The 26,772-nt window shown below is 36.4% G+C and overlaps 1 protein-coding gene across 1 annotated transcript; it reads right to left on the bottom strand.

Annotated features, from left to right (window-relative positions):
* Positions 1-2,790: 2,790 nt before the first annotated feature.
* LOC134476162 (zinc finger protein 431-like) lies at positions 2,791-26,016 on the bottom strand. Its single transcript, XM_063249408.1, has 4 exons — positions 25,885-26,016; positions 14,301-14,427; positions 14,041-14,101; positions 2,791-12,498 (listed from the first exon to the last, which is right to left on the bottom strand). The coding sequence occupies exons 1-4, from the start codon at positions 25,885-25,887 to the stop codon at positions 10,839-10,841; spliced, it is 1,851 nt and encodes a 616-aa protein (XP_063105478.1). The 5' UTR covers positions 25,888-26,016; the 3' UTR covers positions 2,791-10,838.
* Between the last annotated feature and the right edge of the window lie 756 nt (positions 26,017-26,772).

The raw sequence follows: 26,772 nt of genomic DNA, 5'->3' as shown, positions 1-26,772 counted from the left end.
AATGCTGGAGGTAAAATATGGAAATACTTTAACAACAAAAACAGTTGAAATAAAATATCCTGAATATGCACTTAATATACCAAATATAAACTAGGCCTGGTGGCTCTTGTGTGGAGCCTAGCACTTGAGACACTAAGGAAGGAGAATTGTTTGAGACCACTCTGGGTTATAATGTGACCTCAAAGCCAGCCTGAACTTCATAGCAACATGCATCCTCAAAAAGATAAATACATCAAATCTAATGAATGTAATAGTGTACTAGTGATGGCCTTGTGACATTAGCATCACTATCATATTTATACTGACCTGTAGTCTACTGGAAAACCTAAGTCACAGCCGACTTCACAATAAAATATCACATCATTTATCAAATGGAGTACACTAGTGAGTATTTGTTGTTCGTCATTGGTATTTGGTGGTGATGGAGCAGTGCTTGCTGCTGCTCTCCACAGAAAAATGACTATTGCTGCAGTAACAGGAATCTGCATACATCACTGCAATATGTCCTTAACTCTTTGGGGAAGAGACCCACTAAAGGAAGCACTGCACTAATGAGAATTACTAATTTTAGTCTTTTGAATACTTTAAAAATTGAATTTAGTAGTAGTTGAACTACTTAGCTACATTTCCACCAAGAAGATTAAATAATTCCTTTTCTCCTGTAGTCTCCTGAATGTTCTTTAGATCTTATGGTGATTAGTTCTCTCTGCAATGAGATGATGTCCCTATTTGCATTTCTTTATTGTGCAAAAATGCTCAATAGTTCTACAAGTATTTCTTGGCAATTTGTACATATTCTGAAAAATGTGTGTTCCTTTCATGTTCCTATTGGTTTTACATGTTAGCTGTCAGGGATTAATAGGCAAAATTTCTCTCATTCTGTAGTTTATTTCTTCATCCTTTTGGTTTGACTTTTTTGTGGCTTCTATGTTTATGCAGGAGGATTAAAATCTTACAAAGTCCTTTTTGCTTGTTTTGTCACCCTATCTTATTTTCTACACAAAACAGCAGCAAAAGTATTTTTAAAATGTTTTTTAATACGTCTACATTCAGAACATGGAATGTCTGGCTCTTTCATGTTTCACTATGTTTTATTCCAATAGAGGCATATTTGCGACTGCTGCACAAATTACCAAAAAAAGTACACTTCCTGAGTAAAAGAAAAATCACAATTTGCAGTAGTGATTCTTTTACCCTATCGTACATTTATATTTCTTGACCTCAATGTACTTGTTTCCTTAAACTTCAAATGCAGGCATAAAAACAACTGCTAAACCATCTAGCAATTGCCTCCCAAAGTCAGCTTTAAAGCCATTATCATCCCATCTCATTCTCTCCTGATGCTTGAACTAAAGAAATCATCTTTAGCCTAATTTTATAGGTAACTCCTTACCAATGCAATTATTTAAATACAAAATGATCAAAAATTGCATACTTTTTGTTAGTTTTTATAAAATAACAAGGAATATAAAAGTGAAAATTCTACTGTATTCAATAAAAGAATGAATGGGTTAAATTGACAACTGCCCAAATGATGCTCATGATGTTCACTGCAAAAACAAATGTGTTTCACAAGTGATTCTCTGGAATAACTGCTACATGGCCAACCGATAAAAGGACAACTGCTGATGTGCAATTGTGAGTATTAAAAAATGTTGATGCTGGGGAAGAAAAGGAGGAGATCTAAAGCATTAAGCAACATCTGCAGAACTTGAAGATATATTTTGTGACAAGCCACTCTAATTGTGTAGGTTGGACTCAACTTCCTCTTCTACTAATTTAAGCCCACTGAGGTGCTAGGATTACAAGCATGCATCAACAGGACCAGCAAGATTTACTTTCATGGTAAAATGAAAAAGTGCATGTACTCAGGATATATGTCTTATAGATTCATTATTCTATTATTAGCTGTAATACAAACTCCAAATATTCCCATTAATGCTAAGCAGAAATATGCTTCAGGGGATCTGGCCACATGCTGCAGTGCATAGAGGCTGACAACGTACTTCACAGTTTCTTTTACTTTGTGAAGTATATCAGATTCTTCAGGTACAAAATAGATATAGTTTTAGTGGTGATTACATAAGAGGTGAGTAATTTATTTTCCAAAGGATAATTGAGACTTGGGCAAGCTATCTTCACTGGATTAGGGGTATTTAATGCAATGTTCACTTGTGTTTTCATGACACCAGTTTTTAACAACATAATTCTTAAGCAGATTTTGTATTCAACAACACTGCATTAAACATGTTATAAATTACATGAATGTTAAAATGGAAGTGAAAACCACAGGCCACAGGAAACCAACTGGGATTCGTGGCCCACTGTATGTATTTAAAGATAATCAGTACACACCACAAACATCATGCACTGGTCCTTATAAATAAAGTGATATGCCATTGTATAAATTCACAATTCAGTAAAACAGAACACAATTTGAATCTTAAATTAGGAAATTTACTTTTTACTGTGTTGACAGCTCAAAATTTAGGTTTCCCTTCATGCCATTACTTCAGTATTTTAGGAAAAAGCAGTAATAATTACAAAATATATAATGCATTCACAGCATCAAGGAATAAAATAAAGGCATTTGCATGATACATCCAATAACAACATTTTCCCCCAAAACAACTCCATATTTAAGAAAAATTGATTTCAAAGTATGGTTACTCATAAATCATGCCAAATTTTATAATTTCTGGAGATATTGATATATATATTGTGATGTGCTATTGGAGACAAGTTATGATTCTGTCAGTATGGCACAATCAGAAATTCACAGTAGTATGGTTTACATTTGGTACATGTGGGGAAACTTTACTAGCAAATAAAGATGTAATATAAACATAACAAGTAAAATTCTGATGGTTAGAAAAACAAAGGTTTACTTAAATGACAAATATTGGCTCCACTGAGAAACAAAATCAGGCAAAATAATTTACATGGTATAATATCCAGTGATGTTAGGAAATCAGCAGATGTCTTGTCACAACTTGGAAAACATAACATTCATTAATGTACAAGTTATGTGAAAAGAACACAACTTTGTCAAAAACACATACTCCAAGCCTCTACAAATGTATATCTTAATGCCAAATATTGCCTCAACTTCAGAAACATCATTTATGAAAGAGAAAATGAAGCATGTGCATCAAAAGATTCAAACAACACCATGTTAAAATTACAATTCCCAAAAAAATTAGAGACTAGACTAATATCACTCTGAACAATGAATAATAGTATTGCTCAATTTTATATCATAATGCTACAGAATTAGCATTGGGTTTCTTAGTGTCACTTCTTCAGAGTATCTCTTCATTACATTATGCATTATATTATTTGTTTAAATAAATAGGTTAGAAATTCTTCCGATGTGTGAATCTCTATGTGTATATCTATCCTTTCTGTGTTATGGGGGAAAACGGATCAAAATAAGACAACAAAACAAATTCCTAGAAAATCATGATATGAAAGAGACATATAAGACCACAATATTAGGTGATATACACTACCTGCTATGCTTTCTCTTGTTATTTTCAATAGAATTGTCTACATCATCAGGGACTATACAAGTAAGCATAACATTATATAGCTATTTTTATAAAAACACAACTTTGAAGATGTTGTAGGATGTGAAAGCAGTTAATAATCAAACCTGATGTAGAACCTGTGGTTTCCTGCCAAGGCCAGCAAGTCAAGCCAATAATGATCAGAAGGGATGAAGAAGGTCACTACATACTGCTTAGGGGAAAACTCCAAGAGGAAGAGAAAACTATCTTAAATTTACATGCACCAAACTCCAGAGCACCCAATTATATAAAACAAGTACTAACAAAATTGAAAAATCAAATTAGTAGTAACACAGTTCTAACAGGAGATCTTAACACACCACTGACACCAATGGACAGATCAACCAGACAGAAAATGAGCAAAGAAATAAAAGAACTGAATCGCACCTGTGAATAAATGGACTTAATAGACATATCCAGAGTATTCTACCCAACAACAACAGAATATACATTCCTCTCAGTATTACATGGGTCATTCTCTAAAATAGACCATATGTTAATTCACAGAGCATATTTAAATAAATACTAAAGGGTTGAAAGTATCCCTTGCATGCTACCAGACCATACCACTATGAAATTAGAAATTAATGATAAAAGATACTGCAAAAATCCCACAAACACATGGAAATGGAATAACACTCGAGTAATCAGTGAGTCACAGAGGAAATTAAAGAACAAATGGAAACAAAAATACAACGTACCACAATCTGTGCGATGCAATGAAAGCTGTCCTCTGAGGAAAATTTATTGCACGAGTTCCCAAATTAGGAAAACAGAATGAATACAAATAAATAACCTGATGTTATACCTCAAACATCTAGAAAAAGAAGAGCAAGTCAAGCCCAAAGCCAAAAGAAAAGAAGAAATCATAAAAATCAGAGCAGAAATCAATGCAATAGAGACTAAAAAAAAATCCAAAAAATCAATGAATCAAAGACCTGGTTCTTTGAAAGCATAAATAAAGTTGAAAAGCCCCTAGCCAACCTTATTTAAAAAGTGGAAGAAAAAGTTCAAATGCAAGCAATAAGGAATAAAAGAGGTGAAATTACTTCAGACCCTATTGAAATACAGAAGATCATCAACACCTATTTCTCAAACTTCTACTGTCAAAGTTTTATAACACAGAGGAAATAGGCAGATTTCTAAAGCATATGAAGTACCACAGCTAGGTCATGAAGACGTAAAACTACTGAATAACCCAAATTCTATTAATGAAATTGAAAACATAATAAAATCGTTACCTACAAAGAAGAGCCCAGGCCCAGATGGATTCACTGAAGAATTCTACGAGATATATAAAGAAGACCTAATGCCAACACTCCGCAAACTCTTCAATGAAATGGAAAGGGAAGCAATCCTTCATAAATTGTTCCTAGAAGCAAATATTACTCTAGTACAAAAACCAGAGGAGGACCCAACTTAGAAAGAGAACTACAGACCAATCTGCCTAATGAAGAAGGATGCAAAAATCCTCAATAAAATTTTGACAAATAGGATGCAGCAAATTAACAAGATCATATATCATGATGAAGGGGTATTCATCCCAGGCATGCAGAGATTGTTTAATATATGTAAATCAATAAATGTAATGCACCATATCAATAGAGCCAAAAGTTATAATCACATGATCATTACTATAGATGCAGAAAAAGCTTTTGATAAGGTCCAACCTTCATTTATGATAAGAACCTTGTAGAAAATTGGAATAGATGGCCCTTACCTCAATATAATTAAGGCCAGCAATGACAAAACAACAGCCAGTATCATACTAAATGGTCAAAAATTGAAGGCCTTTACTTTAAAATCAGGAACAAGACAAGGATGTCCCTTATCACAGCTCCTATTTAATATACTACTAGAAATACTGGGCAGAGCAATAAGACAAGAGCGAAATAAAAGGCTTAAATATAGGAAAAGAAGAAGTTAAATTATCATTATTTGCAGATGACATGATACTTTATATAGAAGATCCCCGAAGCTCTATTGAAAGACTCCTAGATATAATAAATTCAGTAATGTAACTGGATAGAATCAATACTCAAAAATCAATAGCATTCCTATACACTAACAAAAAAGTCACAGAGACAGAAATAAGAGAGGCAACACCCTTCACACTAGCAACCAAAAAAATGAAATATTTAGGAATTACTCTAATAAAAGAAGTGAAAGACCTATACAGGGAAAATTATAACACACTGAAAAATGAAATTGAAGATGATCTCAGAAAATGGAAAGACATCCCTTGCTCATGGATAGGAAGAATAAATATTGTGAAAATGGCCATTCTCCAAAAACTTTGATACAGATGCAATGCAATCCCGATAAAAATACCATCAACATACTTCATAGAACTTGAGAAATCATCCCTAAAATTCATCTGGGATGAGAAGAAACCTAGAATAGCAAGGACAGTTAGAAGCAGCAAAAGCAAGTCAGGAGGTACCACAATCCCTGACTTGAAGTTATACTACAAAGCAACTGTAGTACAATCAACATGGTACTGGAATTGAAACAGAGCCGAAGATCAGTGGAATCAATGAGAAGACACAACCACCACTACAAACACACTCAACTACCTTATCTTTGATAAATGGACCAAACATGTTCACTGGAAGAATGACATTCTGTTAAATAAATGGTGGTGAAAAACTGGCTCTCCATATGCCTAAAACTAAAACTAGACCCATGCCTATCACCATGTACTAAAATAAAATCTAAATGGATCAAAGATCTAAATATTAAAACAGAAACATTAAATCTATGGGAAGACGAATTGGGTAAAAACCTTGAAGACATAGGAGTAGGTAGAGAATTGATGAACAGGACTCAAACTGCATGGGAAATGCTTCCCAGAATCAATAACTGGGATCACCTCTTATAAAAAAGTTTCTGCACATCAAACGAAATCTTCAGTATAGTGAAAAGAAAACCCACAAACTAGGAAAAAGTCTTAGTGAACTGCCCCTTAGACAGAGGACTTCTGTCTATAATATATAAAGCATTTTAAAAAATGAGACCACCAAAATTCAAAACCCAATCCAAAAATGAGCATCTGAGATGAATTAAACAATTTTGAGTTGAAGAAATACAAATGACAAATAAATACATGAAAAAATGTTCACCATCAATGGTCATTAGAGAAATGAAAACTAGAACCACACTGAGATTTCATCTCACTCCTGAAAGAATGGCCAAGATCAAGAAAACTACCAACAACACATATTAGAGATGCTGTTGGGAAAAAGGAACTCTTCTCCACTGTTTGTGGGAGTGTAGACTGGTGCAAACATTGTGGAGATCAGTCTGGAGATTTCTCAGAAAGCTGGGACTGGAAGCACCTTTTGACCCAGCTATTCTACTTCTAGGCATATTCACAGAAGAACTGAAAGCATCATTCCACAGTGATATATGTGCACCCATTTTTATAGCAGCACAGTTTGTAATAGCCAGATCTTGGAAACAACCTAAGTGTCCATCAACTGAGTAATGGATAAAAAATTATGGTGTTTTTATACAATGGAGTACTACTCAGCTATAAAGAATGATCACATTGACATATAAATAAATAGATGCAGATTGAGACCATACTCATAAGTAAAATAAATCAAACTCACATGTATAAATACTGAATATATTCCCTAGTATAAGAAATGATAATACATAGAAGTATGTGGTAATCATGATACCCAATCATATTGGTTTGAATCCATATAATCTTTTCACTCATTATTAAGTGCAATGCAATCCCGATAAAAATACCATCAACATACCTCATAGAACTTGAGAAATCATACCTAAAAATCATCTGGGATGAGAAGAAACCTAGAATAGCAAGGACAGTTAGAAGCAGCAAAAGCAAGGCAGGAGGTACCACAATCCCTGACTTGAAGTTATACTACAAAGCAACTGTAGTACAATCAACATTGTATTAAGTGCAATGGTTTTACCCTGGGTTTTTCGATTTTAGTATCAGTGATAGTACGAATAGCTATTCTGAAGAAAATAACACATCATAAAAGCTAGTGCTGATTTAATATTATCTTCTTTGGAACTCCCATCAAGCTGTTGTACATGTTACCACTGGTTTTAACATGTTGTATCTTAATATATTTTACTGTATGTGATAGTATAAATAAAATTTTTCACAGGCAAAGAGATAATATAGAAATCATTGTCCATTTTCTGTTAACTGGCTCTAAATACCCTGTAATAATTTCATTCTCTTGAATGGCTTCACAATGTCTTGATATGATTAATTCTATAGTATACGACATTATACTCAAACAATTCAAGGTAAGAGGCACTATGGTGACTAATATTATGTTAGATTATCTGGTGGTGAAACAAAATGCTTTAATTGTGCAGTTCTGACCTGTGTTGTTCTATGACAATGTCTCTTTTATCTCGATCTCCACCCTTTTAAAAAAATTATTCTACGCTTTCTAATTTTTTATAAATTAAAATAAAACTAAATTAAAAAATAGCGGGATATATTATAGTAACATTTTGTTTTCCTATTAACCTGATTTTAACCCCAGTATTGCTCTCCCCATCTTTTTCTGCCTGATTTTACTATATTCTATTTTGTTTGACAGTATCAACTTTGAGGGTATAGGCAACCACTTTGTAGGCAACAAGATTTACTATGATGCCCATTATGGTTTGACTATTATCTTCTTTTGAAATCCTCTAAGGTCTCCAGTGTAGATTTTATTGGTCTTGTTCTGTACTGTTTCGATGAATTCTATTATACATGATGATATAGCCACTTTTTAAAAAAATAGCAAGAGGCACAATGGTAACCATTTTTGATCACCTGATATTCTATTTTTGCATCAAGTACTATGCCCATCCTTCTGTTCTAACCAACTCTGTTTTTTTAAACTCACTTGAGGTTTTATTCTCTTCAAAAAAAGTAATAAGAACTATGGGAGTAAAAAAACCCCAAAAGTGTAAATGTAATTGTGAAGAAGAGAGGAAAGGAAGGTAGTCTAAGAGATATAATTGCCTGTTTGAGAGTTTAGGAAGGAAAACCATATTACTGAGCTTTGTTGGTTCATTGAATGCAACTGTCTGGAATCTTGCTGTAGGAATGTTCACTTTATATGCTTTAATTTTATAATTTGGACAACTGTTTCTAAGAAGACAATATGTAACCTATTAACTAGTGATTTCTTACTGTATTTTTTCTGGAAATTCTGTATGATTTGTACCTTTTACTGCTTTGTTTTTTATGTTCTTTTTTGTCTTTAAATAAAAAAAATTAAACCTGGAATTTATATCTTTTATTTATTTTTTGGTATTGAGGATCAAACTGATTACCTAATGCTTGCCAGGCAGGGGCTTAAGCCACTGAGCTAAATCCCCAGCCCCCCAATATATATCCTTCACATCTTATCATCTTCAGAGTAGTGGCCTCTACTCTTGGACTTGATACTAGCAAGCATACCAAATGTGAATAAAATCAGTCAAGGCCAAATAACATTCAAACAAACCTGCTTCCAATAAGATCAGTCATAGTAAGACAATGTAAGTAATACAGGGTTTCAGTTTTAGTTAATAGGAAATTAAGGACAGTTACCATCATGGTAAAACCTGCTATTTTTGGGTTACCTCTCTGTGCCCTCAAATCTAATATGAGTAGACAGACCAGAACAAAATATAATCAAACTAAACAGAGCAACAGAACTACTGTAGCTTTTAAATCCTGATACACTTTTAACAATGTCCTCTGCCTTCTTTTTTTAGGCAATTCTTCACCTTTCTCCTTCTCAGGATACTATTATTCACTGTTCAGAGTGATATTAGTTTAGTCTGTTATGTTCAGTTTCAGCATACATAAAAATAAAGACATCTACTATGAAGAAAATGAGACACATTATGGTAATCATTATCACCTTCCCCAACATCAGTCTTGAAGATCAAAAAAGCCTGCATCATCCTGTAATTATTTGATTTGTTCTATAATGTTCAATATATTCAATGCTTCTGAAGATGGGAACAACTATTTGGAAGAAAACTAGAGACATTAAGATAGAAAATGAACATCTCAGTGGACTTGCTTTGAAACCTGTTTCCTTAACTTGTTTCCTTATGAACTGTTCTGTTTTGTTTTGTCATGTTTAATCTTACTGTCTTTAAGATAAAAAACAAGTGTGTAGAACATATAAGCATATTAATAAGTTTTTGTTGGATCACAGAGGTAAACTGTTCGCTGTGTCATTATTTGAATATCACTTTGTATGCTTTAATTTTGTAACTTGAACAATTACCTCTAAAATGAGAATATGTAATTAATCAACTAGTGATTTCTTATTGTTTATTTTTCAGAAATTCTGTATTATTTCTACACTTTTTGGGTTTTTTTTCTTTAAATAAAAATTCACCAAAAATATGAAAATTAAGTTTTAAAGACAAAATGTTAAGTACATAGACACTATCCATACTTGAAAGTGAAAAGCCCATTTCAGTTTACCATGTTTAATTACAAGATGCCACGTTGAAGCACAAAGACACATTACAAAATCTAAAGAGGTATAAGTGATTAACTGTAACCCATACAAAATGTGTACTTGAGTAGAGCTCCACTTCAGATTTGTCATCTCTGGAAAATTCGTGAAGAAATATTGACATCAAACTTCTGTATTGATTATTTCTTCAGGTCTACTTGGAATTTTAAAAATAAACTTAGATCTAAACTGTCAGAAGAGTGCTGCTTTTTCTATGTATTTAACAACAAACATGGATTGCCATATGTTCCACACTGTTAATACACACAGGATCCAGTGAGCTCTTTCAGATATGTAACAATGATCATGTGTGCTGAGAGTATTCCCATAACACATAGGATTTATCTCTTGTGTGAGTTTCTTCATGTATTTCCCTTACAATTTGGATGCTGAAAGTGTCTCCACTTGCTTACATAGCCAGTGATTAATCCCAGTGTGAATTGTTTTATCTGTTTTGCAATGACTGTATGTGGTAAAAGCTTTGCCACATTTTCATATGCATAGGGTTTCTCCACCACTGTGGAGTCATTGATGTATTTTACAAAATCCATATGTGGTGAAAGCTTTCCCACATTCTTCACATAAACAGGGTTTCTCAACAGTGTAAATTTTTTCATATATTGGACAATGAGCATTTCTGCTGAAACCTTTCCCACATTCCTTAGATATATAAGTTTTCTGCCCAGTGTGAAGTTTTTCATGCATTATGGTATATGTAATTGTGGTCCACAAATTCTCATGATGCTTATATACACTGGTTTTATCTTGAATATGAACATTCATGTTGCTTACAATGTCCATGTCGGGTAAAAGCTTTTCCACATTGCTTACATACATAGGGTTTCTCTCCAGTGTGAATTCTTTCATGTATTTTACAACTTGCCTGTGTGTTAAAAGCTTTCCCACATTGCTTACATACATAGGGTTTCTCTCCAGTGTGAATTCTTTCATGTTGCTTACAATGTCCATGTTGGGTAAAAGCTTTCCCACATTGCTTACATACATAGGGTTTCTCTCCAGTGTGAGTTCTTTCATGTTGCTTACAGTGTCCATGTGTGGTAAAAGCTTTCCCACATTGCTTACATACATATGGTTTCTCTCCAGTGTGAATACTTTCATGTATTTTACAACTTCCCTGCATGTTAAAAGCTTTGCCACATTGCTTACATACATAGGGTTTCTCTCCAGTGTGAATTCTTTCATGTTTCTTAAAATATTCCCTTGTGTTAAAAGCTTTCCCACATTGCTTACATACATAGGGTTTCTCTCCAGTGTGAATTCTTTCATGTTGCTTACATTGTCCATGTCGGGTAAAAGCTTTTCCACATTGCTTACATACATATGGTTTCTCTCCAGTGTGAATTCTTTCATGTATTTTACAACTTGCCTGCATGTTAAAAGCTTTGCCACATTGCTTACATACATATGGTTTCTCTCCAGTGTGAATTCTTTCATGTATTTTACAACTTCCCTGCATGTTAAAAGCTTTGCCACATTGCTTACATACATAGGGTTTCTCTCCAGTGTGAATTCTTTCATGTTTCTTAAAATATTCCCTTGTGTTAAAAGCTTTCCCACATTGCTTACATACATAGGGTTTCTCTCCAGTGTGAATTCTTTCATGTTGCTTACAATGTCCATGTCGGGTAAAAGCTTTTCCACATTGCTTACATACATAGGGTTTCTCTCCAGTGTGAATTCTTTCATGTTTCTTACAATCTCCCTGTGTGTTAAAAGCTTTCCCGCATTGCTTACATACATATGGTTTCACTCCAGTGTGAATTATTTCATGTGCCTTACAATGTCCATGTGTGGTAAAAGCTTTCCCACATTGCTTACATACATAGGGTTTCTCTCCAGTGTGAATTCTTTCATGTTTCTTACAATCTCCCCGTGTGTTAAAAGCTTTCCCGCATTGCTTACATACATATGGTTTCACTCCAGTGTGAATTATTTCATGTGCCTTACAATGTCCATGTTGGGTAAAAGCTTTCCCACATTGCTTACATACATAGGGTTTCTCTCCAGTGTGAATTCTTTCATGTATTTTACAACTTGCCTGCATGTTAAAAGCTTTGCCACATTGCTTACATATATATGGTTTCTTGCCAGTGTGAATTCTTTCATGTTTCTTAAAATATCCCGGTGTGTTAAAAGCCTTCCCACATTTCTTACATATATAGGGTTTCTCTCCAGTGTGAATTCTTTCATGTTGCTTACAATGTCCAGATTTGGTGAAACCTTTTCCACATTGCTGACATACATAGGATTTCTCTCCACTGCAATATTTTTCATGGATCTGAACATTATGGTGTGTTTCTGCTTCTTTCACATTCACATTACCTTCTGCAGTACAAGGGAATACTTCTTTACACTGATTCCAAGATGTATGTCCATAGGATTTCCCTAGTTTGTCATTTCTGTAAAAAAAAAAAAATCACATATCGGATTGATAACCATATTACTAAGTTTTTATTGGAGATTTGAACAAAACTGTTTGCAGTCTCGCTGTTTGAATCTCCACTTCATATGTTTCACTTTTGTATTTCATTAACTATTTCTATGAGTAGATATGTAATCATTGTCTTTAGATTTCTTACTGTTTATTTTCACTTTGAAAGTGGTATCATTTCTACTTATTTTGTTTTTTTTTAGTCTTTTCTTACATTAAATAAAAAAAGAAACACTCACAGTGAAATGGGTCTCAGTTTTATGACTGCATTAATGTCAAGTTCTGTTTTTAATGCCTTCTAAGAAATTCTGACCGTGAAGTAACAGAATGGCCTTGTAAGACATGTTGAAAACAACCATTCCCAAAAGACTGGTACACATTTGGAAATCTTAAAATGTGGTACCTTTTGAAATGCAGAATCTTTATCTTCACTTTGGGCATGGGTACATATGTGTATCACATACAGATCATTCTGATATGTTTCCCCATCACAATCTCCCTTCTGTCCTTAACCTGAAGTTCCCTTTTCCATATGGTCAGTCTTACTTTTCTCTATTAACTCTTTCATTTCATTCCACAATTTATATTTTGGTTTCTCATCTAAAAGGTACCCTGTGAAATTTTAGGTTTTATAGCGGAGCTATTTCACTGAATTGATGGGAGAAAGAACAACCTATTTCTTATGGCAAATGACATTATATTATTTATTTGTTGACATTATATAACAGATTTTTTTCTTTTCCATGCTGGGAATGAACAATGGCTATTAGCATAAAATCTATAGCTTTTTAAATGTGTTTTACGAGGTTTTCACTGATCATTAAGCTGTGAAGTTTGAACTTGAATTTGCCATTCTGCAAAATCTGATTCCTATGTGCTGGATATACAAGAATGCACAATCACAGAGAGTCTGTTAACATTTTCCTTCTCCACAAATCCAGTGATAGATAGCTAAGCTTCTTCAAGGCCTGATCTATTATAACTTGATCTGCTTTGTAAATGAGTAAGCATGTACCAGTATTTTATGTGCATTTTGAATTTTTAAAATATATCCAGAACAAGCATGAAGGGATCAATTTCCAGAAACAACTGCACACTGATATTCAGAATGAGTGCACTTAACATTCTACCAGCCTTCTAAGAATTTTAGTCAGAATGGCTGATTCTTTAGAGCATGGCTTGAAAACACAAGAACTCCATTTTATTTCAAATTCTATTGCAATCTTAGCAATTTTTAGATGATGAATGTGTTGTATTCACATGTATATATGAGTTAAAAAAAACTGAAGGGAGAATGTCATAACTCAAAGTGTGTGCCTTTCATACACATCTATATGCAATGTCATACATTTTCTTGATTTAATCCACTCATTATACATACCCTAGCTTATATGTCTTCAGAGAATATTACTGACAATAAATTTAATGGTGCCTCATTTCTTTGGCGGTATTTTTCTGCTGACTCACTAATTACTCAGGAACATTCCTTCTCCTTATGAGTGCGAATTACCTTAAGTATCTCCAGTAAATTTTGCATTCTTTTTCAGGTTCGTGGATATTCCCAAGTCCTCCTGAATTGCAGACATAGAAATACCAGTGATCATTAGAATAATACATGCAAATTAATAGATTTTGTTTAGAGTTATGATATAATGTGTCCAGGTCTGAGTTATTTTTAAAAATATTTTCACATTGTGTTTAATGAAACAGCACTGATGAGCAACAAACAACATTCTGACAGCATGAGTGACAAAAGTATTTTGTCCTTACCTATTTCAGTCATGTTCCTAAAGGTTTCACCCATCACATCTCTGTAGAGGTTCTTTTGGGATGGACTCAGCAAAGTCCACTCCTCATTGCTGAAGTTCACAACCACATCCTCAAAGGTCACCACCTCCTAAAGGACCACAGATATATTTCTCACACGAAGGTTGGGACACCAGGTTTGGGATATCTTAAATTCTCTCCTACAAATCTGACTCAAAAGCAAAGTGTGGTGGTATATATCTATAATGCCAGCACTCAAAAGGCTGAGGGAGGGTGGTTTCAGTGAGTTCAGGGTAATTCTAGGCTCCATAGGGTATTCAAATCCAGCTGATATACATATAGAAAGCTTGTCTCAATAAAACAAAACAAAACTAAACAAATACAACCAAACAAAACAGCTGAATGAAGACTGATGTCTTCAAATTTAAATCCATGTTTTGGTCATTAATTTTGTGTATATACACATTTTTGAAGACAGCAATTTTGATGATAGATTGCAACTCACTGCTAATGTAACAGTGAAATAGGAGCACTGATTCTTGTGCTGAGTCACTGTAATATTCCCTGTGTACTGTCTCTAATGCAGAGCTCACAGTGAGAAGCCTGCAGGACCAGCATCTACAAAGCACAGAGACAGATAAATATCCCATCAATCAACTGGGAAGCCAAGCAAGCACCTCCTTTCCCTGGTAAGTGGTGGCGGTGTGGCAGACTGTGGCCCATCCAGGGGGCAAACCAGCAGCAGCTCCTGAGATCCATGCCATGCTGGAATTTAGGACACTTGGAAGGCAAGCAAGCACCACTTCTGCCTGGTAAGCGGTGGCAGTCTGGCAGAATGCGGCCCTTCCAGTGGGAGAACTAGCAGCAGCTCCTGAGATCCACGCCATGTGGGAACTTAGGACGCTGTGAAACAAAACAACTGGCCTGTCTCCCTACTAACCAATAGTGAACCTACTGATGCACGGCCTAGAATCAAACATCCCACTTCCCTAACCCTCTTCTCCTGTCACACCCCTCCCCCACCGTTAGCAAATGGGAACCAGAAATCTGAGCGACTCCTGGGAATCAGACGATAACAAATAAGGGGGACTTCCTTCTACTGTCTCTTTGAAGGCAAATATTTTTATTACTGTTTTTCTCTTTTCTGATTAATGGTATTTCTCTATTCAAAATTCTGTTTTGATAAGTACTATAATGTTCTGTATTTCATCTCATTTTGATATATGTGTTTGAAAGAACAACTATTATAAAGATAATAAAATATACTGTGATACCTATTACTGTTATTGCAGTAACCTGTTGTGAAGTTGTGTACCAATTTCACTGTATGATCTTAGTTGGCCTTATTCTGCCTTGTTCTGTTTTATTTTACCACTTTCAAAATTTGAAAAAAGGAAAAAAAACTCATCAATCACCTTGATAGGCTGCAGATAATGTCTCTTCAAATCTCATTTAGGCCAGTGAGTACTTTGTTCTTAATATACTTCAGCAGCATTTTGAAACATGAATTTGGTTTCATAGAACAAAACATAAATAACCTCCAATATGGTACACAAATAATAACTCAAATGTTAGTGGAAAATGCTGTTTTTAAAAAATAAGTATATAAAATGGAACCAGGCCCGATCTGTAATTTATAGCTCACTGTCACCAAGTGATCACTTTCAATTCAGATATAAGGAATATATCCTGTGAGGCTGATGAAGGATTTCTTCCTTGAATTTGGGACTATCCTAAGTTACAGAGCTGTCTAAAGTAGATAAACCAAGACTGAGACACCCCACAGACAAAGTGAATCTTGAAAAGAGACTGCATAAGACAACTTTAGTTTGTTTTTAAAAATTATAGCCATACAATATGGAAAAATTCCAACAATATTCAACACTTTATGAGAAACAATGTGGATATCTTCCATACAACAAAGAGAAAGTTGGGTATTTAGCTCAGTGGCATGAACACCTGCCTGAAAGCATAGGTCATGAGTTTGATCCTTGGTAAAAAAAAATGCACATTTTACCTTCATGACACTGGGGGCATAATTAGAGATAATCCAAATTAGATCTCAAGTATGGAACACAAAATTCATGGGTTGACAAGGATGTGAAATATTGATTGTTGCCAGAGCTGGTGTTAATCACCTCCAAGAAGCAATCAGAACCCAACTTTAACTTTAGACTTACTCTAAGAACTAACTGAATTTCAATGAAGACCCTCTCTGTTGTATGTCCTGCTATTGGCTTCCTGAATTCTGTCAGTCACTTGCACATCCTTTCCACACTCCTCTGATCCATCCTCAGCAGGAAAACCTTTATGCCTAACTATTGATATCACTGCAAAATTTCTGTTTAGAGCTTCTCCTTTACACCACTTCATAAATTCCATTGCAGTGCATTTCCATATTTAAACTGTCTATGAACAACCAAGACACTAAATGAGCTCTTAATTCGGAGATGACACACCTATTCCTTTCCATTCAGAAGGATATCACGTGTATATGTGCATGCCAATGCCTGAATTTCAGCATTTTTCAATGAAAATTTAACAGGTAGCCCTTTCTGGAATTTGTCCTTCAAAAATTTTTACCCTTTCCTTGATAACACTTTCATATTTGCTTCATTTTTCTCAGACTTCAAAACTCTATGGCTGTTCTTACAAACCTAGTCTGTGAGCAAGGGTGCCACCTAAATAATTAAGTATGTTCAGAAATTATTTTGCACTGATCTGTATAATACACAGGAGTTCATAAGCCTTTTTCCACGGAGGCACACTACTACACGTCTCTGAATCCTCAGGACCTTTGCGACTACCTGTCATGAGCATGGAAATATGAGAACATACTATAAATTGAGGAGATCACTATAAATACAAAAAAGCCCAAGTTTAAGTTGAGTCATTGTGGCTATGAGGTCCTGCATTACAGACATTAATAAACTCTGAACATTCCAGATCTGCTACTCTGAGGAAAGAGAGCATAGGCCTAGCTCATTACTGCTCTACAAGCTACAAAAAGCATCATAGTCAGGGTCTTCTCAAGCTCCTTCCAATGCCTAAGATTGTGGAGTTTCTAGGCCAGCAGTGAATTCCAAAGATGATACTTGAGTATGCTGCTATAATAGTGAAGCTAGATTTCTGGGGACCCCAAATCACCCTTGCCAACAGCAAGAGGTAAAAGTGAGAGTGAATGACCCATGGCCAATGCTGGAGGACCTCAGGAGCTGAAGCTAACTAAATACCTTAGGCTCCAGACACAGGAATTACTTCTACATACTTGTAACTGGTTTCATCGAATCCACCCTAACTCTGGGCTCCCATCCACAACCTCACCATTTCATGGCTCCAGGATCTCTCAGGTTCTTTGCTAATCAGCCTGCAGGACATCGAAAGTACTAAATGAGATGCAACAAGTGTTTTGCTACCAGTATCATACTCAGAAAAGGTAAATCATGCTGAAACACCAGAAGAGACAAAAGTCACAGCCAGCAATGGCCTGAAAATTGGACAGTTCACATAGCCTGCCCCTTCATCATTGATTGACTCCTGCTCTACTGCTCTCCTTCTGAGTCAAGAATCAACAGGGAAAGAAACCCCTCCCTGCAAGAGAGGATCCCAAATGATAGACTGTAGTGCAGATACTTCTGGAGCTGCCATTCTTCTACAGTGGCGATCTCAGCTTGACCAGAGGAGTGTTTGTACTGAAGAGCTTTACCTCAGGCTTTTACTTTTCAAATCCATTCTATTTCAGTGAAAAAAGAACACATCAACTAAAATTAAATTTAAAAACATGTCAATCAGAGGGCAACACTGGTATATACACTGCACACTGTAATCCCCAGATCATTCACCCACAGCACAAGACATCTGTAATCAATTATCCAAACAGTACTGTTACAGGCACCTGAGTTATTTAAATAGTACTGGCATAAGGCAGGGCTAGGTCCTCCAAGGAGTCCATGTAGGAGACCAGATACTGTGCAACTATGGGGAAGACTGACACCTCATACTATGGGCCAAGTCTCAAGACAAATGATAAGCAAATTCATCCATTTTCTAAAGACTGATATTCTAAATAGTCCCATAGCACTCTGAGGAGGTCAGGAGTCACCATTCAAAGAAAAGTATGCTTATCCTAAGGACTGACATTTTAAATATTTCCTATCATCCTGATGAACTCAGGAGTCACCCTCCCAAAACCCTAAGGGAAAAGTCACTGCTGCCTAAGAATGCCTGCTTTCTATGTGACTCCCTTTCCCCCCTTTTCCCAATTTAATCAACTTTACATGAACTTATAATCTTATTGGCTACCATAGCTCTGTCCCATCTTATGCCCGTCTGCATTGTGAGTTCCGATTTTTCCCCACCTTAAACTCATCTCACAACATGATTTTACTCTATAATGGTCCCTAGGAGGACAGTGTTTGGCATCCCGCTTAGGGCTCCTTCTCTCTCTCAGGTAGCTTTCTTTCTCTCAATAAGTATATTGTGCTCTTAATTTCTGTTGTTCCTAAAATTCATTCTTTGACTTTAGAGAACACAAACTCATACCAGACATATTAAACCGGGAGATTCATTACTCTATAGCAATATCATTATAAATTTTTCTCTTTCCTCAAGTCAGATATATCGGTAGTAGTTTGTATTCTACAATGTTGATCTCACCTTTCCAGGGATGCTTGCACTGAAGGGCTTTATCCCTGACTTTAAGTGCTACTTTTGTATTCTGAAAGTGAAATGATCTGTAATTTTGGTTATGGTATCTACAATGCATTAAGGAAATGACTAACAGTATTTCTAATGAATGGTTTACTACCAGCCATAGAGGGAGACAGGTGGCAAAAATCCAAAGTTTTGATTTGTTCCTTGAAACTGAAGGATGTCCTTGAATGCGTTTTGCCCTAGAAACAATTACAGAACCTCATGGTGGTAGTTCAAGGTGGAAGAAGGCAAAATCAGGGATGCTTACTCATATGGCCACTTCCTCTTTTTTCCTTGATTACAACTTCCTCTTTCTTTCCCAGGGCCCTAAAGAAAATTCCCATCAGCTCCTTGCATGACATCAATGTCCCCTCCAAGCACCACATCCACTCAAAAGTCACATAAACCTCTGTTGTACTCTAGAAAAATAGCTTCATTATTTTTGTATCATAGCAATACTCATAACTTGGCCTTACTGTATATGTTTTTTTCCCTTCCCCCTCTGGATGACCTAATTAATATGTTAATCAATGCTCTCCTCTGTAAAGAATGGTAAAATCTTACCTAATTGATATGTTAACCATTATTGCCCTCTACAAATAACAGATGTGATGCTAAGATAAGCTAACAGAAGTTGATAATCACTGCTAGATTTCTAGTCTCTGCTGAGGAAAACAGGATTTCTTATCTAAACTTGCTTGTTTATGGGAAAACTTGCTTGTTACCTGAATCTTGCTCTTCCCATGAAATGTAAGGCACCATGTTTCTGTTTTGTAGTGCGCCACACCCCATCCCACTCCTTGCATTGTGTGATCAGCAGCTGTTTGTGGATGTACAAGATAAAAGCCCTGACTTTTTTCTGTCAGATGCCAGTCTCCAAATTGACTCCTGGAGACTCCTTGCCAGGCCTGGCCTAAAATAAAACCTTTGCTCCCTAAATTTTAATTTCTTGCTTCCTTGCATTTTATTCTGGGGTCTGAGTTATCACAACCACATAACCCCATAGGGAGTCAAGGAAGAGGGGAGCCAAACCCTTGGTGGCTGTGGGCTCCTCTCCACATTCTTTAAATAAAAGGCCACTTTTACATTTCTTCTCTCTCCTTCTCTATTGTGCTAATTTACCTCCTCAGTAACCTCACTAATCTAACCCACTTTAAACCTATCTCACTGTTGTAACCCAGTTCTAGCCAATGTGCCCCTTCCTGTTCTATATGCGCCATTTCAATAGAGATTAAAATTCCATCTCCAGTAAAGAATTAAGTTTCAGCTCCTTGTAAATCCCCCTCCTTTCCCCAATTCTTAGGTTAAGTCTCCATTTCCCATAAAAGCTTTAAGTTTCAGTTTCTTGTAATCACCCCCCCTTCAGCCTATCTGCAATACAATGTACGTCCCTAAGAAATGTTTAACTACAAGAAAGGTATCAAACTGGGTCACAGTTCACAACATTCCTGTGGTTTTCAGCTTTAAAACCCAACCTTTTTAGATGTAAGGCACACAGTCTTCAAATTGGCTCCCTGAGATTGCATCACCTGGCCTGTCCTACAGTAAAGCCTATGCTCCGCAAATTTTAATTTCTTGCTTCCTTGGGTTTTATGCTGGGGTCCGAGCTATCACACTTACCACATGATTTTATTCTATAAAATCAGAGTCCTTTGCTACTGGCTCAGAATCTCTCCTTTTTCTCTCAGATAGAAACTTTCTCATAGGATTTTTGGTGTAGTAAAGAAGAGAATATAAAGTCAAAATGGCCTTGATTCTAATACCATGGAAAGAACCCCATGACCACTGGGGGTCTGGCTTTTTTTTTTCTGGAAATGTGTGGGCTGCATACATATAGTTTTTGACTTGGGTGGTGCTTAAAGGTGGCATTGCTGATATGCAAGTAGCTGATTGAGATTCTTTTCTGGCCACAGGTAGGTTGAATAGGGGAGAGGAAAGTGACTTCAAGGTAAAAGTCCCCTGGTTTCACCTCCCACTTCCAAAATATCCTATTTAGAGCAAAATATTTTCACTTTCTTTCTCTCAATAAATATATTCCTCCTTTCAACACTGTTGTTTCTAAAATTCATTCTTGCATTTTAGAGAAGAAAAACTCATACTAGACATAGAAGGTCAGGAATTTCATTCCACTATATCACAGTATGTCTGCCTGTGTTTCTAACTAGCTCAGCTGCCTGTAACTTTAAGAATTGTTTATTAATTCAACTTGGAGTAACTGTAGCAAATAAAATGTTCTTAATGAATATAGGGAAATATATCACTAAATTGAAAAAATTATTATCACAGTTTTTCTCCCTAGCACCAGGCAACATTTTCAACTTTCAAATATATGGGAAAACAAAAAATAAAACCAACTCAGAAAATAGCAATCCTATAAGGGACAGTATATCATTCACTGTAATTGCCATGTTATCTGCAGGTATTTCATAGACCACAAAAGAAACATTGAGCCTATTAAATACCAAGGATCAGTTTCAATAAATGTGCTCATAACACCTCATCATTGACAACTGTGATTTTTTTTCTGTATGAGGGATTGAACTCATGACCTTGTGCTCTCCAGGCAGCTCCTTGTATCACTGAGCTCAATCCCCAGACCCAACAACTTTAGACACTAAATATGACTATTAACAATGTTTAATTTGCCTTGACATATTTAGTTATAAATTTTGTAAACTTACGTTTTCACAAATGAAATTATTTTCTTTCCTTGCAGTTTAAGCTACTTTATTTTAGGTATCACGGATCAAAGTTACAACCTAGCACTTTCCAGGCTGGCATTTCTGCCTCTTGAGATAAATCTCTGGCCTGTATTGATGAATATTTCACTCTATTCATTCAAATAGAACTTTGATTTTAGCAAAGGATGTCAATGTAGAGAGAAATTGATATACAATCAGAGAGGAACTGGAACCTCAAATAGTCAATGCAAAAAACTAAATACAACAATCTGCTACAGGCACAGCTGAAGAAAGCCAGACCTGAAGGTGAAGATGCAGTAACCAGGTCTACATGGTCCTGAAGAGAAAAACAACAGCTTGAAATGTACTACAGTTACCACCACCTCCTCCAGGAAGTTCAGATGGGCATCAATTACCATAGTCAATGACCAGAACAACTGGACTATTGTTCCCACAAAATGCCTTGGCTTTTTCCACATACCTTTTCTGGCTGACTTGTTCCCCTGCTGAATAGTATTAGTTAAGCAGCTATAAGCTTATAGGTTGATTGTAGTCTGAGACCCACACTGTACCCACATTGTGACTTTCCTGTATAAATGACCCCTGACAATAGGTCTGTGGCCAAAAAACCGAAGACCACTCCTGAAAATTCAGGATTATTCTTCACTCTTTTTTTCTAAGAAAATTTTTGAACTTCTTTTGGTTTGTGACTTCCTTTCTCAATGTTGTGAGCCATTAAACTTGATGTATTTGATATCAAACAGGGCAGGATTATATTTCTCTTATCTCAATTTAAATATGAAATGTCTGCTAAAGGCATTGTTCCAAAGCCAGAATTTCAAGCTGCTTGTTTGCCCTGAGTTTAACATTTCCATGAGCTTTTAGAAGTCCTCAGTCTAGTGAATTGCAAATGTATTGGAGGAAGGAGGTCAGTGTTGTCCTGTAGCACAATAGGTGCCATTCCTAAGTCTGTGTTAGTCACTGCCTCCTGGATGCCACTACATGGCCTTCTTTCCTCTGCAACATCATTCAATAATTCCCATTTTACATAAGTCAAATTTCACTCAGCTCTATTATTGTTTGTTTTCAATAGTCTTTCTGTCTACTTGGTTGTTTTTTTGTTTTTTTCATTTTAGTTTTTTGATTTAAAGACAGTCTCACTTTGGAGTTCTGGCCAGACTTGCACTCACTATGTAGGTTAGGCTGTCTTTGAATACATGACCATTCTCCTGTTTCAGCTTCTTCATTGCTGGGGAAAAGAGGTGGGCATTATAGCACATGGCATTTGTCTTTTTCTCTTCTCCTTTTCACTACTATTCTTTCACTTCAGGGGCACTGTCATTTAATCCTGAGGTTTGCTTGTGGCAGTAAGCTTTCTGCAGCTTGAGGTGAGTTTGTGAACAATAATATAGGAAGCCAAGCAACCCAATTGAGAAATGTGAAATTTCATTAGCTGGTCTCAGGACCACTTTTATACAGAACCCCTACCCCCATTTCAGGATCTAAACAAGAGGCTCTGAACTGGAAAGTTACAGATGTTTTAAAAGATAGAATCACAAAAAGATCCTGTTGGAAATCATTTAGATAGAATCTTATAATAATTTTTGGATGACAACTGTATTCTGCTTCTTTTATTGAGCAGTTTATTTTTTTTTTCCTTTGGGTACAGCTCATTTTGCTTTTCTCCTGGGACTTCTATCCTGAATGATTTTCCATTTTTCTGAGTGAAATACAGGGAACTAGTTAAATGCAAAGCTCAAGATGGCATCTATTATGTCAACCAACAACACAGCTAAGTTACAAGGCTCAATATTTTCTAGGGTAAAAACACACATATCTATAATCCCAGCACTCAAGAGGCTGAGACAGGAGTGCTGCTTTGAGGTTAGGGCAATTTTGTTCTCCATAAAGGGTTCAAATCTACCTGATATACATAGAGAAAACTTGTCTCAATAAAACAAAACTAAACTACACAAATAAAACCAAACAAAACAGCTGAATGGAGACTGATTTCTTCAAATCTTAATTCCACATCTTGGGGATTAATTTTTGTATATACACATTTTTTGAGACAGCAAATTTGATGCTATATTGCAACTCACAGCTAATGTAACAGCCAAATAGGAGCAATGATTCTTATGCCGAGTCACTGCAAGAGTCCCTGTGCACTGCCTCTAAAGCAGAGCTCATAATGAGAGCCTGCAGGACCAGCATCCATAAAGCACAGAGGCAGACAAATATCTCATGAATCACTTTGATGTACTAACAGTGATATCTCTTCAAATCTCATTTAGGCCACTGAGTCCTTTGTTCTTAATATACTTAAGCAGCATTTTGATATTTAAATTTGGTTTCATAGAACAAAACATAAATAACATCAAATATGATACATAAATAATAATTCAAATGTTCATGGAAAACTTCTGTATGTAAAAGATGTATAAACAATGAAACCAGGTACAAGTTTCAAATTAGAGCTCAGGGTCACCAAGTGATCACTCTCCATTCATATATAAGAAATATATCTTGGGAGGCTGATGCAGAACTTCCTTGAGTTTTGGGCTAGCCTAAGTTACAGAGCTGCCTGAAATAGAGAAATCATGACTGAGACACCCCACAGACAATGTGAAACTTGAAAAGTGACAGCATACGACACCTTTGGTTTGCTTTAAAAATTATATCCATACAATATATCATACATAGTATACAGAATATCATACATAGTATACAGAAAACACTTCAGAGCTGGGTATTTAGCTCAGCAGCATGAACACCTACATACCAAGCTTGAGATCATGAGTTCGATCCCTGTTACAAAAAAAATTCAAATTTTACCTTCATGACACTGGGTCATAATTAGAGATAATCAAAATTAGATCTCAAGTGAAGAACATAGAATTCATGGGTTGACAAGGATGTGGAATACTGATTCTTACCAGAGCTGGTGTTATTCACCTCAAGGAAGAAATCAGAAGCCAACTTTAACTTCATGCTTACCCTAGGAACTACCTGACTTTCAGGGAAGGCCCTCTCTGTTGTATGTCCTGCTATTGGCACTCTGCATCCTGCCAGTCACTTCCACATCCTTTCCATGCTCCTCTGATCCATCCTTTACACCACTTAGTAAAGTCCACTGCAGAGCATTTCCATTTTTCAACAATGTATACGATCAACCAAGCTATTAAATCACCTCTTAATTCAGAGATGACACCCACATTCCTTTCCATTCAGTAGGATATCACGTGTATATGTTCATTAAATGACTACATTTAGGCATTTTTTCAGTGAGAATTTAACAGGCAGCCGTTTCTGGAATTTGTCTTAGCAAGCACACTTTACCCTGCCCTTGATGACACTTTTATATCTGCTTCATTTTTCTGAAAATTTAAACCTCTATGGCTGTTCTCCCAAACATCGTCTATCAGCACATGTGTCACATAAAGTATGTTCAGAAATTCTTTGCATTGTTCTGTATAATACACAGCAGTTCATCCGGTGTTTTTGGAAGCCTTCCTCCACTGAGGCACCTCACTATACATCTTTGAATTCTCAGAACATTTGTCTTCCTTTCATGAGCATGGAAATATGAGAACATAGTATAAATTTAGGCAATCACAAAATCCATAAATGCATAAGTTTAAGGAGAGCAGTTGTGGCTATAAGGTCCTGCAGCACAGGCATTTATAAACTTCTGGTTTTCAGATCTGTTGCTGACAGGAATGAGAGCAGAGACCTAGCTTATTACAGCTGCACCCAGCTTGATACCACATCGGAATCAGGGTCTCCTCATGCCCCTTCCTGGGCCCAGACTGTTGGAGGAGCAAGGGCAGCAGGCGATTTCAAAAATGGCATTGTGGCCTTGTGGTATCACAGTGGCGACAGCGTTCTAGGGACCCAGAACTGTCCTGGCCCCAGAGAGAGGTAAAAGGGACACAGGATGACTCCCTGCTAGCACTAGAGCGCCTCAGGGTCTGAGGCTAAGCACACAGGCTCTAGACAGCACAGCTGCTTCTCACCACTTGTTTTTTTTTTTTTTTTTTTTTTTTTGGTCTTTTTCCTTTTTATCGGTACCGGGAATCGAACTCATGACTGCCTGCTTGCTTTCAAGGCAGGCACTTATGCCGCTGAGCTAAACCCCCAGCCCCTTCTCACCACTTCTATCTGGTCTCAATCGGATTCCACCCCATTTCACTGCTCCCGTCCCATAACATCACCATTGCGTAGTTTGGAGGTCTCCCAGGTTCTTTCTAAGCAGTCCACATCAAATAGAAGCAAAACATAGTGGTCTAGCAAACATCTAGTGCTCCCTTTTTTGGCCTGGCCTTGCAATTGACGCCATGACACCGGAAGAGACCGCCTACATTGACCCGCTTGATTGGACAGTTCTTACAGCCGCCGCTTCATCACTGATTGGCTCCTGCTCTCCTGCCTGCCTTCTCCACCAAGAATAATTACAGAAAAAAAACCCACCCTGAAACTGTGGATCCCCAATGAAAGACGGTGGAGGCTTCTGGAGCTGGCTGTCTTCTGGAATGTTGACTTCAGCTCGTCTGATGGGTATTTGCACTGAAAGTCTTTACCTCAGTCCTTGTTTTTCCCCCAAAGCCATTTTATTTGAAAGTTAAAAAGTAAAAAAAGTGGTCCAGGGATTTAGCTTAATTGCCTGCCTGGCAAGCTAGAGGTCGTGCATTCCATCCAATATCTGGCTACCACAAACTGTGCTGCTATAAACGTGGGTGCAGATATATCACTGTGGTATAATGATTTTTATTCTTTTGGGTAGATACCCAGAAGGAGAATAGCTCAGTTGAGAGGGACCTGTAGACCTAGTTTGTGTGGGATCTCCACACTGATTTCCACAGTGGTTGCTTTACCACCAACAATGGAGAAGGGTTCCTTTTTCCCCCACAACCTCTCCAACATTCGTTATTGCTTGATTTCTTGACAGTAGGCATTTTTTCTGGGGCAAGGTGACATATCAGTGTTATTTAATTAGCAATTGTTAAATGATGAGTGATGCAGAACATTTTATCACATATTTATTTGCTGTTTCTATTTCTTCATCTGAGAACTGTGTATTTCACCTCAGATGCACATTTTTG

The sequence above is a fragment of the Cavia porcellus genome, unplaced genomic scaffold (assembly GCF_034190915.1).
Source record: "Cavia porcellus strain 051 isolate PalLab524CR breed Dunkin Hartley unplaced genomic scaffold, mCavPor4.1 scaffold_5, whole genome shotgun sequence".
Taxonomy (NCBI): domain Eukaryota; kingdom Metazoa; phylum Chordata; class Mammalia; order Rodentia; family Caviidae; genus Cavia; species Cavia porcellus.
Note: the sequence above shows the minus strand (reverse complement) of the source record. Positions and strands in the feature narration are given on the sequence as shown.